Source organism: Cavia porcellus, unplaced genomic scaffold, assembly GCF_034190915.1.
Source record: "Cavia porcellus strain 051 isolate PalLab524CR breed Dunkin Hartley unplaced genomic scaffold, mCavPor4.1 scaffold_2, whole genome shotgun sequence".
NCBI lineage: Eukaryota > Metazoa > Chordata > Mammalia > Rodentia > Caviidae > Cavia > Cavia porcellus.
Genome location: NW_026947485.1, coordinates 25,686,724 through 25,706,023, shown reverse-complemented (window position 1 = coordinate 25,706,023; position 19,300 = coordinate 25,686,724). Strand labels below are relative to the sequence as shown.

Below are 19,300 nucleotides of genomic sequence, written 5' to 3'. Positions count from 1 at the left end.
ATATTTGAAGCTAGAGTATATGAAGTTTTACCCAAATATTTCAAGGAAAAAGACACTATGGTAACTACTATTAAGTCAGGTTATAAGGTGGTGAAGTACTAGGTTATTGAAACAGTCATGCTGTGACCTCTATTGTTATATTGTTATGTCCTGTTTTATCTCAATCTCCCCCTTATTGTTTCAAAAAAAATTATTTAGTCATTTCTTATGTTTGTCTTAATTAAAGAAAAAATTCAAAAAAATTAGGATATATAAATAGTAACTCTTTTCAATTTCCTATTAACTTGTTTTGAAGTCCTGTAGTACTCCCACGATCTTGTTTTGACTGATTAGACTCTGTTCCATTCTATATGATAGTATCAAGTTTGAAGACATAGGCAACTACTTTGAAGACAATAAGATTCACTAAGATACCCATTCTGGTTTGACTATTGTCTTCTTTGGAAGTCCTGTAATGTTTACAACGCCTAAGTTTTATTGGTCTTGTTCTCTACTGTTTTGTCCAACTTTATAATATCTAATAAGATAGACAATTCTTTTTAAGGAAACAAGGGACAACGTTGATAACCATTGTTGATAAACTTGTACTCTGTTCTACACCATGTGCTACGTCTATCCTTGGTATTGACTGACAGCTTTGTTTTGCCATATTTGACTGTATTCTCCCCCCCCCAAAGAAAGTAATAAGCACTAAGGAGTAATAAAATCCAAGATGTGTAAATTTTGTTGTAAAAAAGAGAGGGAAAAAAAAAAAGAAAAGGAGCTCTAACGGATATAACAGCAAGTGTGTTTTGGGGTGTTAAATAGCTGACTTTATCAATGTTTTTGGAACATTGAACACAGCTGTTTGCAGTCTCCCTGTTTGAATGTCCACCTTGTGTTCTTTGATACTGTGATTTGAGGAACTATTTTCAAGAAAATAGTGTGTAATCTACTAGCAGGTAATTTCTTACTGTTATGGTTTTTTGTTTTGTTTTGTAGTTCTGTATTGCGTGTACCCTTACGCCGCTTTGGTTTGTTTTGTGTTTTTCTCTTTTTCCTCTTAAATAAAAAAAAAAAAAAAAAAAAAAGAAAAAAAAGAATTGTCTATCTCATTAGGTATTATAAAGTTGAACAAAACAGTAGAGAACAAGACCAATAAAACCTAAACCTTGTAAACATTACAGGACTTCCAAAGGAGACAATAGTCAAACCTGAATTATCTTAATAAATTTTTCAGATGACCTATGAGAAACAGATCATAACAATTAACACATTTTTTATTTTATGGAAAAAATATAAAACAAAATAAGAATAACAATAACTAATACATTGCATACTGTTATCTTTAAAATAGTTACTAAAAAAATTAAGTAGTTACTCAGAGTACAAGATACGGACATAAAATTTTCTGCAATCTACATAAGCACAAATCTTCCTTTTCAGTCTGCTAAGAGACACTAATAGTATAACTCACCTGAATTTTTCCCCCTTTTCGCTGCTGTCCTTTCCCCTTCCCCCCATCCCAGTCCCTTTATCCTTTTAAACAATTTCTTCTTGTTTCACAATATTTATTGTACATTGTAGACCTTATTTACTCTTTCAGTTCTCATACCAGGGAGACAATATGATTTTGTTTTGTTTTCTTTTCTTTTTGTACCAGGGATTGAATTCACAACCTCATGCTTGCCAGGCAGGCGCTTATACTGCTGAGCTAAATCCCCAGCTGACAATATGTTGCTTATACATCTGAGTCTGATTTATTTCACTTATGAGTATGGTTTCAAGTTGTATCTACTTACGCACACAAGTTTCAAGATTATCCCTCTTTATGATGAAGACTGAGTAGCACTGTATTGTATTTTAAAAATCATTTTTTTTAATCCATTCCTTAGTTGATTGGCATTTGTGTTGTTCCCAGGATTTAGTTATTAAAAATTGTGCTGCTATAAACATTGGTGCACTTATATCACTGTGGTATGATGTTTTAAATTCTTCTGGGAAGATATCCAGAAAGGAAATATTTGGGTCAAATAGGACCTCTAATCCTAGCATTTTGAGAAATCTCCATGCTGATGTCCACAGTGACAGTTCCAGTCTGCACTCCCAACAACAGTGGAGAAGGGTTCCTTTTTTGTCACAGCCCTCCAACATTTATTGGTTGACTTCCTGATGATAGCCATTCTTTATGGAGTGAGATAGAATCTCAGTGTTTTAATTTATATCTCTCGAATGAGCAATGATGTTGAACATTTTTTCATGTATTTGTTTGCTATTTGTATTTCTTTATCTGAGAAGTGCATATTCATCTCACATTCCCATTTTTGGATTGGGTCTTTGAATTTGGGGAGTCTGATTTTTTTTCAATTTTTTATATGTCCTAATTAAAGTCCTTTGTCTGAGAGACAAATTTTTTCCACAACATGGAAAAAATAAACATGGTTTACTTTTTCACTGTGTTGGTGATTGCATTTGACATGCAAAACCTTTTTAATAAGATGAGATTCCAGTTTTTGATTCTTTGAAGTATTTCCAGTGCAGTTTGGGTTCTGTTCATGAAGTCTCTGACTATACCTATGCTCTCAAGATTTCTATCTACTCTCTTTTTTACTAGATTTAGTGTTTCTGTTTTAATATTTAGATTTTTGATTCATTTTGACTTTAGTGAATGGTGATAGACATGGCTCTAGTTTTAGTCTTTAGCATGTAGAGAGCCAGTTTTCCCAGCACCATTTATTAAACAGGCTTTCTTCCAGTGAACATAACACATTATTTTTGACCAGTAAAAGCCTCCCAAATTATTGTACACAGATGACAATATGCATTTCACTTATAAAACTTGTGTTGATATTATTTTGATCAGCTGGGTAGAAGCATGTCTTTAACTCTAATGACCTTTATCTATAAGCCAGTTTAAATTGTAGAGATATATTTTTAAAATCCAAAGAAAGCAAAGAAAAAATCTTGTTCAAATAATAACAAAAACCCAGAAATAAACAAACAAAAAACTCAACCCAAAACAAAACAAAATAAAACAGCTATAGATGTTGCAAACAGTTGCAAATTCAACAGGCAGGCACACATAAGATAATTGTTAATGCACCAGATTACACCCAGATGTATTTGGCTGTGATCATTTTTATGAATCAGGTACAACTATTATTTTAGTAAGTGTAGTAAGATAGTAGAGAGACTAGTCATACAATCTACTTAGAAGGGGGAAACCACTTTGTCCATCTTGTTCAACAGACTGGTTGGTGTTTTGTCTCTTGCATAGAAACTTGAGGTTGTCTATTGTTCACAGGTGTATGAAGTTTGTGGTCCTTTTTATTTTCTGGTGTCTCAGGGTTTTTTTTTTTTTTTTTTTTTTTGTTTTTTTTTTTTTTTTGTTTTCCTAGAGAGATGAATCCAACATCTTTTTCCTGTATCATAATGATGAAAGAAGTAGTTGATAGGGTTGTGAGATCTTGTATTGGGCAATATTTTCCTGATGGATTTGCTACAGTCTGGACCTAAGGGTCCCTCACTCTGAAATAAGGAACTTAACCAACCCCTTTAAAATAAGTATGCAAGTTCACTGACTCCTGTCATGGGAAAAGTTTTCAAGATGCGTCAGTAAAAGGGGCATGAGGAAGAGTTATTAGAGGTAGATACAGGATGCACACAAGACTGGAGTGCAGGTACTCAAAGAAATGAGACACAATATAGTTAAGAACTGTGGATTCTCACATGTATCAGGAAGTGGAAATGCATGGAATTCAATAATCTACAGTGTTAGTCTTAGTAGTGGGAAAGAATAGCCACCCTTTGTGGCATAATGGTCTATCCCATGGAAAATCCCAAAAGGGTGGTTCATTCATGGGTGACAAAGAACCATTTGCAAGTAAAAGGGGATAGGCAGACCCGTTTGTAGTTGAAAAAAGTAGTTGCTCAGGTTTGCTGTTTTGGGAGAAGGAAAAAAGTAAAACTGGGCTTGTGTTCTGAGGCTGCAGTTTCTTTTCTCTTTCTTTTTTTTCTTCCTTTCTTTCTTTTGAGAGGGTCTCCATACATAGCCCATATTTGTGGTAGTCCTGCCTCAGCTTCCCACCTGGCTCTGCAGTTTCTCTTTAAAGTACAGTTTCTAAAATTTTGCTTTCCTATTCTTTATCTAGTTTCCATATGTCCTCTACTTCATGATGGTTATTGAACACCAACTTAGGCATCATCAACCACCTGGCTTATTTCTGTTTGTGGGCCCACTTACGGTTTTTGGAGCCTTTTCCTCGTATCTGGAAGTGACTGATAAGGTACTGGTTTAGGATAATCTGACTTTCTCTAGACTCAGAGTCTAAGTTAGTGTATTTATTGTTAGAATTTTCGGGTGCAGTAAAGGAGCAGAATATAAGAAAAAGTAAAAGTGGCCTTTTTATTTAAAGGAATGGAGAAGAGCCCACAACCAGCAATAGGTTTGGCTTTTCCTCTGACCAGATATGGGGGTGTGGGGTATGTGTGATCTTTGACCGGATGTGGTGCTTGGGGTGGACATCGATGATGCATGAGGAGCTGATTGGACTTTTTTTCATGCACACCAGGAAAGGAAGGAGGAAGTTGTAATTAGGGGAGAAGGAGGAAATGGCCGTCAGGGTAAGAATCCCCGATTTGGCCTTCCACCATGTTGAACTAGTGCCATAATGTCCTGTAATTTATTCTAGGGCAAAACTCTTTCATTTATGGGGTGCTTCTTCAAGCCAAAGCTAAAAAGAAAGGAACTGGGTTTTCATTGGGTCCTGACTAACAGCTCTGAGCTTATTGTAGTTCACAGGTTTGGCCATCCCTTGTTGCATACTGTGAAACATGGCCTTAATGTGTAACTTTTGCTCAGCTTCTCCATTCCCTGTGTTATAATTGCACTCAGGCCCCTCCTATAAAACATATACTACCACAGCAGGCTGATTATCAGAGGGCAAAGCTGCAAAGGCTTCACCATTGGCCTGATTTGTCCGCTTTGAAATCCTTTTTCTCTCTATTGCTGTGCAACAAGACCTGAGGATGAATTGGACATCTCACCAGTTCAGATCAAAAGCCATTACTAGGGTTTAGAAACCATCAGCAAACTTTTCACAATCCTCAAGAATCAGCCCACTTTTTCTGGGTTCTTTTAAATATCTGTAATTGAAAGGGAAATACTACAGGGCCTATACCATGAGTGCCTGCCACTTCTTGCAGGGGTGGAGCAGTGGCAGGCTCGGATGTTTGGTTCCTTGAGTCTAAGGTGCTCCATTCCTTTGTTTCTAATGGCACTACTTTGATTTTCTCATGTAAGAGAAACCATGTGATACTCAGGCCTGTGTGTCAGATTTATTTCACTTAACATTATAGTCAGAAGGTCCATCCATTTTCCTACAAATGACTCAAGTTTATTAAAGAGAGAGAGACAATTTAAAAATCTCAAGTCCCACTTTGTTGGGGTCTGTGCCTAGACCCCCAATCCCCCAAATGGGAACACTACAAAGGCCCAAAGGAATGAGACAAGCGCCATGGTCTTTAGGGCAGCATGAGGAGTAAAATCCTTGTCAGAGCTCGTAACTCAGCTAGTCGGCCGGCCGAGTGATGCTAGGTAGCCCGTATTTAATCAGAACAAGCAAGGAATTGAGCCTGAACAGGATCTTGGGAGGGTTCAAGGACTCCTCAGAGCAACAGATGATGCTAATTAAGGAAAAGTATCCCCAGAAAGTCCTAGGTGGCCTCAGCTGTGGCCTGTCTTGCCCCTGAGGTGTCTCCTCATTCTCAGTTCGGTCATGCCGAGGCCACACCACAGCCCTGCACGTGTATTCAGCTTCAATGTTCTCCAAAACCATTTGCTGCAGTTAAGTGGCAAGTTTTTCCAACCACAAGAACACATTGTGGGGATAACAGAGAAAACCAAAGATAAGGCAGCTCTCAGATGATGTCAGAGAATTATTAGTATTTTGGAGAGAGATAGTAACATTGTGATTTTGGAAGAAAACACCTTAATTTTAAGAAATGTGTGCTGAAGGAGTAACGTCATGATGTCTATAATTTAGTTTCTGTATACACTGAAAATACAAGTACATACAAAGATAAAACAAATATGGCAAACATTAGCAACAAAACTAGAATGGACAAAAAAGGGAATAGAAGGGAAAAATGTAAATAAGGAAGGGAAGAGAGATTAAAGGGAAGAAGGGAAATGGGAAGAAAAGCAAGATATATCGTATGCAGTATAGGTTCCCTATGGTGGGTGTTATCATTATGTATATCTAAAATATACCAATAAATTAATTAAAAAATTTTAAAGCTAGAGTATATGAGTGGTCACTAAACAAGATAGTTAAAGAGATTATCAGTTGGAAATGCTTTTGGCTACAAATAAAACTCAGCTGACAAAGGTTTAAACTTTTCTTTATTGGTACATTTTAGCTAAACATACTAACATTTTTATAGGGAATTTGTGCCTGTACATGATATATCTTGCTTCTTCTTAAGCTTTTAGAACATTTTTTACTAAATAAGTGTTTCTAGAGTCATCTGTAATGGTTAGTTCAGCCATTCAGTGGTGTCATCCAGACGCAGCTTGTTCTGCCCATCACTTGGCACCTGGAGTGGCTTCAGACACGGCCTGTTCAGGATGGCGAGACAGCTGCTGATCTCTGGTCATCCCGGCCACATTCAAAGGCAAGACTCGGGTGGGGCAGAGCAAAGCAAGCTCCCTCTTGCACTTGACTCTTCCATCAGAAAGCGCGATCTTTCCCAGAAACTCTTGGGACTCTTCTGCCAAGGCCTCTTGTCTAGAATGGTCCTGTGGCCAGTATTAGCTGCAGGGCAGTCTCAAAATAGAATCACCTGAAAGACTGATATCCGGTGTGACTCATCCCTTGGGCTATCAGTGGGCAGTCACCCAGCGCGAAATCAGCATTCCCTTCAGGAGGAAAGGCTACTTGTCATTTGCTGCACAGATGCCATTTTCCTTAGGAAATCATGCTGTTTCACCAGATAACCAAAGAGATGCTAAGTGAAACTACGAAAAACTCATCCTGCACTGTAATCATGTCGATGTTTAACAGAAGATAAATGGTACTCTAAAGAAGATTTCTTTCATTTAGATTTCTTGTCTTTGTTTATGTAATCTATTCAGTCAAATGAAATGGAAATATTTTACCATTCATATAGAATTATCTTTCACTTCATTTTCAATTTTAGTAATACATTTCAACATACAATTTACTTTTAAAAGCTGTTCTCCCTATGATAAACACCGTGCAGTGGAATTGTATAGTCACAACTACTCATTGGATTATTAGCCACGGTTTGTCGAGTGTCCTCCAGATGCAAGGAGCACTAAGTGGCTTATGTTGTTCCCTTATTTATGCAGAAGGGATGTTCCTGGCTGATACAAACATCTATAAGTTAAATGAGCCATCAGAGCTAATACAGAAAGAAAACTGAAAGCTTTCAACAACTGTTTTAATTTTGACTTCCTCCCCAGTCTGTGTGAGGCCGTCACAATAGGGTATTCTTGACATTTTAAAGTGAAAACCCATTATTGATCATAACAAGTAGTCATAACTAGACTTTTCTAGGGTTTCCTCTTGTCTTCTTCACTATCTACTGACTCAAGAGGAGGCTTTCTTTCAAGAACAGTGGGACACACTGATTATCCATGTACTAGAATGCATTCTCAGGTCAGCAGTAAGCACCCAGCCATCCTTTTTTTTTTTTTTTTAATTTTATTTAAGGAGAAAAAGAAAAAAAGCAGATTATAAGTTATACAGATTTACAGAAAAAAATAAACAGTAAGAAATCACTAGTTAATGGATTACATATTGTCATCTTAGAAATAATTGTTCAAGTTACAAAATTAAAGCTTATAAAGTGGACATTCCAACAGTGAGACTGCAAACAGTTCTGTTCAATGATCCAACAAAACTCAGTAATTTCATTATCTATCTTATACACTTAAATATACATGCAGTTATATCGTTTAGAGCACTTTCTTTTCCTCTCTTTTGTACAATGACAATTACACATTTTGGGTTTTGTTGCTCCCACAGTTCTTATTACTTTTTTGGAAGAGAGTAGAACCAAATGTGACATAACAGAACAGAGTCAGTCAAATCAAAAGGGGGCACCCAGCCATCCTTGGCACCATGGACACGTGTCCTGGGAAGAGATGGGAGGGAGTGGTCTCCACTCAAAAGGTCTTCAGGCATCCAGAAGACTGTCCTCATGGGTCGTTTGTCTGATGAGTTAGCATGTGGAGCTGATGGCTTAGGCCTGCCTTGTTATTTCAGGGCACCTCTCAGCTGTCAACCGCAGTAGCAAGGCAGACTCAAAGTGGAGGTTTAGCACAGAAGAGCTGCCTGCAGCACCCAGGGCTGCCCTGGGCCTCTTGCCATGTGTTGTCTCAGGGTCACCTAATTGAAACTAAGCCTAGCAGAGCCAAGGCTGGTTGTGCAAGTCTCTGAGGAGCCAAAATCAAGAGGCTGCAGAGCAGGGAGTGGGTCAAGAGGAAAGTGATGAGCACACCAGTGGGAAATGAGATGCAGCTGTCTGACTAGATGGACAAATTAAAAAAAAAAAATAAGTGCCAGAACAGATGAACATACAGGTAGGAAGATGAGATTTAACAGAGCAGCCCCAGACCAGTGCCTGCAAGGCACTTTTAGGTTTTCTCCTGAACCTCTACATGTTCACTTAGCAAATATTTTTAAGGATGTACCACATATCAGGAGCTGTCCTTGGTGTGAGGAATATGGTAGAGGAAAATTAAAAAAAGATTTTCCCCTCATGAAGCTTACTTTCTAGCAGGAAGAACAAACTATAAGCAAGATATGGAAGCAAATGATAAATAAATTAGAGAATATGTTACTAACAAGTAGTAAAGAAAAATCAGCAAAAGAAGATGGTTGAGCATATGGGTACTTCACTTATAACATAGTAGCTGATAGCCTTGTGTGACTATATTTAAATTAGTTAAAAAGCTTGGTTCCTCAGTCATAGGAGCCACACTTTCTGTTCTCAGTAGTCACATAATAGTTACCCTGCTGGACAATGAAGCTATTTTCCCATCTTTGCAGAATTTTCCATTGTTTGGCGTTGATCTAGAGGTTATGTGGTTTTTATTCATTATGTTTGTATATATGTATATATTTACTTTTGAGATGGAATCTTATGTTGCCCAGGCTGCTGTCCATCTTGTTGGCTCAAAGGGTGCCATTTAAGTACCTGGGCACAAACTACCATGCCCAGCTCCAGTATGCAATTTTTAGATTGGATGAGTAGAGAAATATTCTACTGAAAAGATAACTTCTAAGGAAAGGTCAAGGGTTGATGGGCTTGGTGGTGTGAGTCCTGAGGGTAGATAATCCTGTCGGGCAACAGTAAATGCAAAGGTCCAGAGCTGAGGATGAGCTGGTACAGTTGGAACATCATCAATGGTAAAGCAGAGGAAAGAGACACAGATGGAGGCACCTGGGTGCTGGAGGGCTTTGGAAGGCATGGTAAGGACCCCAATTTCCAGTGGAGTTACATGTGCTGACTTAGGTTTTTAATAGGACTGCTCTGGCTGCTGTGATGAAAACAGATTGAAAGTGGGCGGAGTGGGAGTGGGAGAGAAGTTAGGGCAGCATTATAATTCAGGTGAGAGGCCAGGGCGGCAAGGGAGGCGGTGTGAATTGGTTAGACTGAGGATTTTCTTAAAGACAAAAAAAGATTCAAATATGACAATTAATTAAGGCATGGGGTACAACAGAGAGGAGTCAAGACTGTAAGGGCTGAGGGTCAGGAGGGCTGGCAGGAGAGGTCTGCCTGGCTGGGAATCTGTGGAGGGACGCAGTGGCTTTGTGGACCTGCTTCTTCACTGCTCCTTCTGGGAACTGGGCGCCCCTTTGGATTTGCTTTCTATTTTCCATTTCTTGTCCCTGTGCCTCTTGAACATCACCGTCCAGCTCCTTTTTCTTATTTGCAGTCACACTTTTTTTTTCTCCAAACTTTTGCACCACTGTTCTCTCCCAGTCTGAAAAGCGAGGTCTATATTGCAGTCCTCAGTCCTAGGTCAGCTCCCTCCCGGTCCCCAGGAGTCACTTCCGCCTGTGTCCTTTGAGGTCAGGCTGGCCTGTGGACACTTCCGGGGCCACTCCCTTTGAGGCATGTGTTACAGTGTAATGGCTTTCCTCCTTCTCTGCCTCTAGACATGTGCTGAATGTTTGCCCAGTCACTAAAATCTAAACAAAATCCCTGAGAATTCCCCAACTTGCTGAGCAGACCCTATAGCCTGCATTAATTTCTGTTTAGTTCTGGGCTACTTTCTAAAAGCAAGTTCATGCTAACCAGTATTTTACTTTCTCTGCATTACTGGAAAAATGTTCTTTACATATATATTTAATAACATTTATGATTTGGATGTATGTTTTAGGAGCGACTTTGAACTACCTCATGAGTCCAAGATTTTTGATTTATGCAAGCTGTGCCTTATCAATGTGGGTAAGATGCAAACAATGAAATTAATATTATTTTCGCTAAAGCAAACTGTAATATTGGGAATATTAGAATGCCTCAAATACTGCTTACGACATGTGTGTGTGTTTGTTTAGAGATGTCTTTGTGGACAGAGTATACTCAAGAGGCTGAGGCAGGAGGATTATTATGAGTTTGAGGCCAAGAGCTCAAGGCCTGCCTGAACTGTGTACTGAGACCCTGACTCAAAATAAAACAAAATACACACATACACACAAATAAAAACAAAAAAAGATGTCCTGAATTACCAAATATGGAGCAATAGAGGAATATGAGAACCTGCATACACATGTATGAGAGAGAATTCTAAGAAGTAATTATAAAGTGGATGCCATAAAATGACCCCAACAAAGAGCTATGATGCATCCAGAGTCCCTCACAGGGCCTTTATGGTCATACCCTCTAATCCTTCCCACAAGTAGCAGCCACGAGTCTCATCTTTATGGCATTTGTTTCCTTATTTTTCTTTAGAATTTTACCACTAGTATGATCATCCTTATATGGAGTGATTTGGTTTTGTCTTTGAATTTTAAATGTATTGCTGCCATATATATTCTATTATGACTCGCCTATTTTGCTTTACACTGTGTAGTGTCCATGTTGCTGCAAGAAGCCCTGGTTTGGTATTATTGCTGTGTGCTATTTATTTTATCATCCTATATAATTTATTTTATTAATCTTTCCGAAGAGTCAGCTTTTGGATTTAGCAAGACTTTTTCTATGTGTCTTAATTTTTCTAGTTCATTAATTTCTGCCCATTTTTATTATTGCCTTGCCTTTACTTTCTTTGGTTTCTTTTGCTATTCTTTTTCTTTTTAATATAGACATTTAGCTCATTGAATTCGGCTTTCCTTTTCTAATAGCTCTACTTAAAGGCACAGGTTTCTTTTTAGGCAGTGCATAGGTGCATGTGACAAGCTTGGGTACACTTTTTAAAAAATACTGTATAATGTCTTTCATGATTGCTGATTTGACCTATGGATTACTTAGAAATATATCTGTTAATTTATAAGCATGAGGAAATTCAGTGTAAACTAAATTTCTGGATTTTGTTTCTATTGACTTTAACTTAATTGTTTGAAGTCAGAAAACATCTTCTATATGATTTCAATATGCTGAAATTAAGATTTCTCTCAATTTATTAGATGGTTTTTTTTTACAAATACTTCATATTAAAATGATGTCTAATCTGAGGTTTTGAGTATAGTGCTTTTATGTAACCTTTAGATTGAATGAGTACATATGCACTTAAAATGCATTTATATTTTTGCTTATTCTATCAATTACAAAGAGAGAGAAGTGGCAACTTAAAATCTTCCTCAATGATTGTTCATTTTTCATTTTAATTCTATATATTTTATATAACATATTTCAGCCTTTGTTATTAGGTACATAGAAAATTAGAAATTTTTTATCTTTGTGATGAATTGAATTTTGTATCATCAAAAGAAATCCTCTTTATTTTAAGAAATGCTTTTTGCTTTAGCGTCTACTTGGATATTAATTTTGTAACCTGGACCCCTTTTGGTTAGTATTTACACAGTGTACTATTATTCATTGTTTTATTTCAGTGCTTTATTATACTTTTAAAAATATTTTTCGTAGGGGTCAAGGATTTGGCTCAGTAGCGCAGAGCCTGCCTGACAAGCATGAGGTCCTGAGGTTCCTAGTACCTCTCCCTCAGTTTCTTTTCTTTATTGGGCATGTGGCACATGCCTGCAGTCCTAGCAGTCTGTGGTGGCCGAAGGGTTACAAGTTCAAGTCCCTGTCTCAACATTAAAAATTTAAAAAGGGCTTGGAAATGTAACTCAGTACAAAGGCTCTGAATTCATTTCCTAGTAGTAAGAAAAACACAAACAACACTTTAAATAGCATATAATTTTAGTTCTAAATCCAATTTGTCGATCTTCATTTTCTAGCCAGCACAGTTAGTTTATTTATATCTAATGATAACTGATGATACATAAGCTAAATCTACCATATTATTTTATGTTTTCTATTATTCAGACCACTATGAGTTTCTTTCTTTCTCTTTTTTTGGTCTTATCATCCTTCATTCTTGTCTTTGTGTGTTTCTTCAGATGTTTATAATTAACTTTTTTTGTTTGTTTGTTTTTATCCTTTTTATCGGTACTGGGGATCGAACCCACGACTGCTTGTTTGCAAGGCAGGTGCTTATGCCCCTGAGCTAAATCCCCAGCCCCTATAATTAACTGATTTTTAAAAGTATATCTACTTTGCTAGATTCTATCAGCTGAATGTTTGATATTAGTTCATATTATTATATTTTTTTATTCCTAATTTTTTTTTTTTTGAGGCAGGGTCTTGCTATGTAGTTCAGGCTAGCTTTGAACTCATTATGTAGCCCAGGCTGGCCTTGAACTCACAGTGAATCTCCTGTCCCAACCTCCCAAGTGCTAGGATTACAGACATGTACCACCATGTCCTGTTTACTCTTGAAATTTTTATTTAATTTTTTCCTTCAAACTGCCCCTGCTAATGGACATAATCGTGTACTCCTATAATCCCAGTACTTGGGAGGCTGAGGCAGGAGGGTCGCTGTGAGTTCAAGAACAGCTTGAAATGCATAGCAAGATCCTGTCTCAAAACTAAATGAAAAAATTTTAAAAACCAACCAAACAAGCAAAATACTTGCCCATGTCATTCTATTGTTTCCCATCTCTGTTCAGATTATCTTTGGATATAGTAATCATTATTACTATTTTGTAGCCTGCATCTGATGATCTCAATATCTGAAGTCTCAATGAGTCTGTCTCTATTGTTTTTATTGATTGTAGATTATTCTTGTGGTGCTCCATTTTCTTATAACACTGGTGTGTTGAACATCAAGCTTAACAATTATTTCAGGAGTACTTAGAAGTCTACCGTGATAGCCTCTTCTTTTGGAGAGGATTTTACCTGCCTTCTCTCAGATGCATTTGCCTCTAATTAAGCCTGCGCTTGTTCAGGGAAATGATAATGTTGGTCAGCACAGGGACTTAACTAGTCCATGGTCAGTGCTTAGGGTTTCCTGAACCTTCTAGATTACAGGCCTAAACTGGAGCTGGCCTACTTTCGGTTTCCATGGAATCTCAGTTTAAAGCTGGTCCTTATCTGTAGTAGATGAACTTTTTTCATCTGATTTTCTGAGGCCACCAAAGCGGCAGTCCTATTTCACAAATATTGCCTTTGGTTAGCAAATATCCTCAAGGTATCCTGTTTTTCACTTCTTAGGGTTCTCATATTTTCCCAAGGTGTGTGTTTGATATTTTCTCATCAATTTATTGACTCTTTGATGCTTTTAAGATTTTAGCAAACATTCTTCCCAGCTTTTTAAAGCTATGATAAATTGTATATTAACTTATAGTTGTACTGCATAAAAGTATCACTTTGACATTGTTTCTAAAGTTTGCATGTTACATATCCTTTGGGACAAATGCATCTTTCTGGATTTTAACCTTAAGCTGTACTTCAGTCAGTGACTAAAGCATGCTTTGCCTCTACTGCCTTGCAGGGAGATCGAATGTGGCACTTTGCCATATCCGTGTTTCTGATAGAATTACATGGACATAATCTTCTTCTAACAGCGGTGTTTGGCTTAGTAGTGGCTGGATCTGTATTAATATTTGGGGTCTTAATTGGAGAATGGATCGACAGGAAACCAAGAAACAAAGGTAATAATCATTCTTACGATGTGTATGATTATGTGGTACACTCTGACCACACTAGCTTTTTTGATTTGTTTAGTGAAATACAATTATAAATCTGGGCTAAATTACCATAAGCATAACTTGAAAACCCTAGAAGAGTTGTGCCACATTCTCTTGTGTTCTATTTAAAATACTTCAATATGGATTTTACTTGTTTTATTTTTTGCCGTGCGAAAGATTGAACACAGAACCTCATACATGCTCCAGAAATGCTCTAACTCTGAGCTACACATTCAGCCCTTTAATGAAGTTTTAGATCCTAAGTACTTTTTTAATATAAAATCCCTGAGAAACATGCTTTCTTTTTAATATTCCAGTGTCACCCATGTATAATACTTATGTTACACATATTAATGACAATTTCTATGTGTAAGATTTTGTACCCTCCCCCCAAAAAAACTTCCCTGGTTTCCCAAATACTAGGAATTAAAATCTGAAGGCTTATTTATTAAAAAGGTAGATCTCCTTTCAGCTTGTGGCTGTAGTATCTTTGTGTACTTCCTTTATCTAAATGTGGGATTTTCTCTGTTTTGCTGTCTTTTGATTTCTGGTCAACAGGATTGTTTTTATTCCACCCAAAGGCCTGGGACAGGCATTTACTGAACAATGTCATAGAAAATCCCAATTTCTTTAAAATCAGGAGCCAGGATTAGTGCCACATGACTGCACTCCCAACCCTGGAAGGGGTTGCTGAGGCAGGAGGATCACAAGTTCAAGGCCAACTTGGGCTACATAGTAAGACACTATCTCAAAGAAAACAAAACTGTGGAATGTTGCTCCTGAGGCTCAGTGATGTATTCTGCCACAGATGCAATCCAGGAGAAGCAGATACAGCAGTAGAAAATGTCAAGGTCCTTAATTCAGCTGGAGTAAGGCTTCTCATATCAGTCTATGCTTGGAGTCTGTTTTCATTCCTTTGCAAAGACCAGCTTTTCTTTTCTTTTAGTTTTAAAGTCTTTGTCCTTAGTGAGCCCTGAGCTGTTCATTGCTCCCTACTGAAGCCTGTAATGCTGATGGAAAAGACAAGCCTGTTTGCTGGTTGACACCGGGATTTGGTCAAATCCCACTGAGTGATGATGCATCTGTGACCTGCCTCTTGAAGCCTAGAGTAAATAATAGGCCCCTGGCTGTTTCCATCTGCAGTGGCTCAGGCGGCACTCTTCATCCAGAACGGTTCTGTCACCACCTGCTGTGTGGTCCTGATGCTCGTGTTCTCCTACAAAGGAGAGATGGACCGAATGTGGTACGGCTGGTTCACTGTGAGTGTCCCCCTTCTGTCTCATGCGGTGATGGCCAGGAGGGCTGGGGGGTCACCTCGGGATGGCCCCACTTGGGCCTGGTGCCTTCATTAGCCTAGATTTGTGAATCTAAGCCCAAATCCCACAGACAAGGAGGCAACAGAGCAGCTGAGTCAGTCTGCAAGGTACAAATTAGCGTCAGATCTAGTGTGATGGAGCGAGGGGCAGAATGTGCTTAGCATTAGCATGACATTGGCTCCAGACTTTACACAGCCTTCCTCTCTCTCCCTCTGTCAGATAAATGCTTATGCATACCACTGGGGTACAGAAAGTCTATTTTGGGCTTCCTTTGGTAGGTAGCCTGCTATGCAGCAATCATCATCCTGGCGGCCATGGCGAACCTGGCGGGGACCGCACTGACCATCACCATTCAGAGGGACTGGATTGTGAGCATCACAGGGGACAACAGAGGCCAGCTGGCTGGTGAGCAGTGCTGCCCTGGGCCTCTGATCAGTTGAGAAGTAGAGAAAGGCCATGCAGGGCTCTGAGGGAGGTAGTGTCACCTCCTGTAAGAGAATAGTATTGGGACACAACCAGGTTTAGGCTTGAATTCAATTCAGCTATGCCTGTTACCAGCTGTATACCATGGGGCAAGTTACTTAACCTGTCAGGCCTTGATTTTCCTTAACTGTAGAATGGGGAAACACACACACACACACACACACACACACACACACACACACACACACGGAGCTCAGTGTGAGAAAGGATCCTATGAGATACCGGATTTGTAAAGTGCTTAACACTGTGTCTATACACAGAAGTGTCTAGTAAATGATTGCCATTGCTATATAGGCTGCATTTTCAGGAGAGGAATCTTTCATTTGCAGAAGTTCCTTGACAATTGTAGACCTGGAAAATAAATGAACTAAAAGATTTCTTAATTCCGACTGGTAATAAGCTTCCACCCTCCCAGACAAAAACTGCCCTCCCCCACCCATTTTTTTTTCCAATAAAGACGCTCAATGGAATAATCTGACAAGTTTGTTTCTGCTTTTATTTACAAAATGAGGATTGCCCACACTGCAGGATATTCAAATTGTAGATGTAAAGCAAACTAGTCTTGTCCTGTGCTTGTGCAGTGGGCGCTTTCTGCTAGAAAATATGCATGAGTGTTGATGGCCAGGATAAAGGAAGCTATTAAGAAGTCTACTAAAATATATGCTTACAAAGAGGAGAAGCCCCTTATAATCATGTTTTCTTTTTTAATAGCACTTATTTAGATGTACTGTGGCTAAATAACACCACCCAAAATAAAACAGATATATGAGTAAGTGCTGGGTGACATGGTGTTTGAATAAAGAAGCTGCCTTTGGTTAAAGAAACTCCTCCCATTCTCTGTTCATTAATTTTGTTTTGTTTTGCTTTTTGGTACTGGATCAAACTCATGACCTTACGTCTGCCAGGCAGATGCTTATGCCACTGAGCTAAATCCCCAGCCCTGTGCATTAATTTTAAAGAAATCTAAGATAAAGTACAGATTGTGATTCAAGTTCATTGCAATTTCTTAAATGACTTGGGAAACCTATTCTTCAAAGATGATGAAAGAGTTCAGAGAATAAGCTTTGGAGTCAAGATTTGTTTTTAGGGACTGGGTGGAGGGGTACTGGGGATTGAACCTGGTGCCTTCACACTGAGATACAGCCCCAGCCCTTTGTTTAAATTTTGAGACAGAGTCTCACTAGATTGCTCAGCCTCTCAGAGTGCTGGGATTATAAGCACAAGCTTTAGACTGCCTAGGTTTGAATCTTAGATCTACCATTTTCCTTCTTTTTGATTTTGAGCAAATATGTTCACCTCTGTGTACTTCAGCTTCCTAGTTTGCAAAAGGGAAATACAGTCTTGATCTCTAAGAATTGTCTTGAGGATTAAGTAAAATGTATATAGGTAGAAGGTTTGGGATTGTAGGTCTGACACAGAGTAAGTATTTATTCTTGCCTCGACCCTGTCATACGTCTACCCTACCTGCTTCCTCTGTCATACGTCATTTTAATGGGGAATACAAAAGCTATATTATTATTATTATTATTATTATTATTATTATTAGGTACTGGGATTGATTCCAGGGCCTTTACACTGAGCTACATCCATAGCTCTTTTTTTTTTTAATTTGAGACACAATCTCTATAAATCAACAAGTTGGCCAGGCTGAGTTTTAACTTATGTTCAACTTACCTCAGCCTGCCACAGAATTGGGATTACAAGCATTGCACCACCAGGCCCAGATGAACATTGTTGGTTTTTCTTAGGAGAATAGGGTGTGATGGGAAAGAATACTGAGGTGGGAGTTAGAATAAATAATCATCTCCAAGTCACCTAATCTCCCAGTATGAAAATCTGTTAATTGAGTTCCAGCAGAATTGACCTTGAAGGTTTTTCCAGGTTGGAAATCCTACTATCTGGAAAGGATCTTCTCTGTCACTGTCACATACCTAGGGTGTGTGGCTGGCAACCCCAGCAAGTACATGATGGGAGGAAATTCACCAGGGAGCATGGCTGTCAATTCCAGCCAGTGCATGATGGGAAACTCACTAGAGGATGGTCTTATCCACTGAGTTGAAGTGTTTCCTTCCTTCCACCTCCAGGGATGAATGCAACAGTCCGGCAGCTGGACCAGGTCATCAATATATTTGCTCCCCTGTCCATAGGCCAGGTGATGACATGGGCATCTCATGTGATCGGTTGTGGTTTCATTCTTGGATGGAACTTGGTTTCACTTCTTGTAGAGTTTCTATTTCTGTCCAGGGTTTATCAACTAGTTCCCCAATTGGCTGTAAAACACCAGCAACAAAGAGGGGGCCACTTCCTAGAAAGGCAACAGGAGGCTGTGAACATCAAAGGTAATGCAAACTCAGACCTCTTGTTCTTTTTTGCTCCGTTATTTTAGTGTTTCATTTCTTCTTTCCAGAACTTGTGTCTAATTATGATCGTAACACTTTGCCTATAAATGTGCCTAGAAACAGTGACAAATAAGAAAGTTCCAGCTATGCATTTGTTCATGCAGTTCATATGGCTGAACTTATTGGTGGGGGCAAGAGGGCTGTTTTGTACAGTTACACAGGTTATACACTGCATAACTCTTTGGGTTCCATTCAGAGAGATTATAATGTAAGTAGCACCATCCATGCAGGACCATGTAGTATACAACTTACCCATGGCCCTGGGGAAGGAAATTGCTCTTTCCTGTCTCATTCATGAATATCATCCCCAAAGACACTAAATTAAGAGGGCAAGTGTGTCAAGGAGTATAATCTGCTCTTTGGTCAGGATGTGATGAATTTCTCATTCTGCTGTCAATAGTGTTTTCCTTTTTTCCCTAGCAGTATGGTGAGTATGAAAGGAAGGGAAGCCTGCCAACATATGTGACCCTCTTCTCCCAAAAGAGAGCCATCCTGCTATCCATTGCCAATGTTGCCCAGCTGCCTGGTAGAATGCAGTTTAGTAATTACTTCTTGTCTCAGTTTTTCTTTCTAGACTTTCATTTTTTTCTGAAGTTGTTTTAGAATGAAGTTCCACCAGATCCCATTGGATGAATGAAATATATATTTTGTAGGGTCGAGAATGTAGCTCAAGGGCACAAGTGAAAGAGATAAAGGCTGGGGATGTAGCTCAGCAGTACAAGAGCCTGCCTGGCAAGCACAATGTCCTGAGTTTGATCCCCAGTTTAAAAATATACATATATTGTAAAGACAGTTTGATGTATATATTTAGATGATGAATGAATGTATACATAGGTAGATCGAACTTTATCCTTCACATCTGCTGTATATTACCTGTGTGACCTTGCAAAACTAATTT

General features: G+C 38.6%; 1 protein-coding gene across 1 annotated transcript in view; it reads left to right on the top strand.

The window, feature by feature from the left end:
* The window catches only part of LOC100734059 (solute carrier family 40 member 1-like), a 53,688-nt gene that overhangs the window by 24,205 nt on the left and 10,183 nt on the right, over window positions 1–19,300 (top strand). Inside the window, exons 3-7 of the mRNA XM_063234140.1 lie at window positions 10,394–10,461; window positions 14,009–14,168; window positions 15,348–15,463; window positions 15,799–15,925; window positions 18,088–18,342. Of these exons, the coding sequence (XP_063090210.1) occupies window positions 10,394–10,461; window positions 14,009–14,168; window positions 15,348–15,463; window positions 15,799–15,925; window positions 18,088–18,342 (726 nt within the window). The remainder of the gene's footprint in view (window positions 1–10,393; window positions 10,462–14,008; window positions 14,169–15,347; window positions 15,464–15,798; window positions 15,926–18,087; window positions 18,343–19,300) is intronic.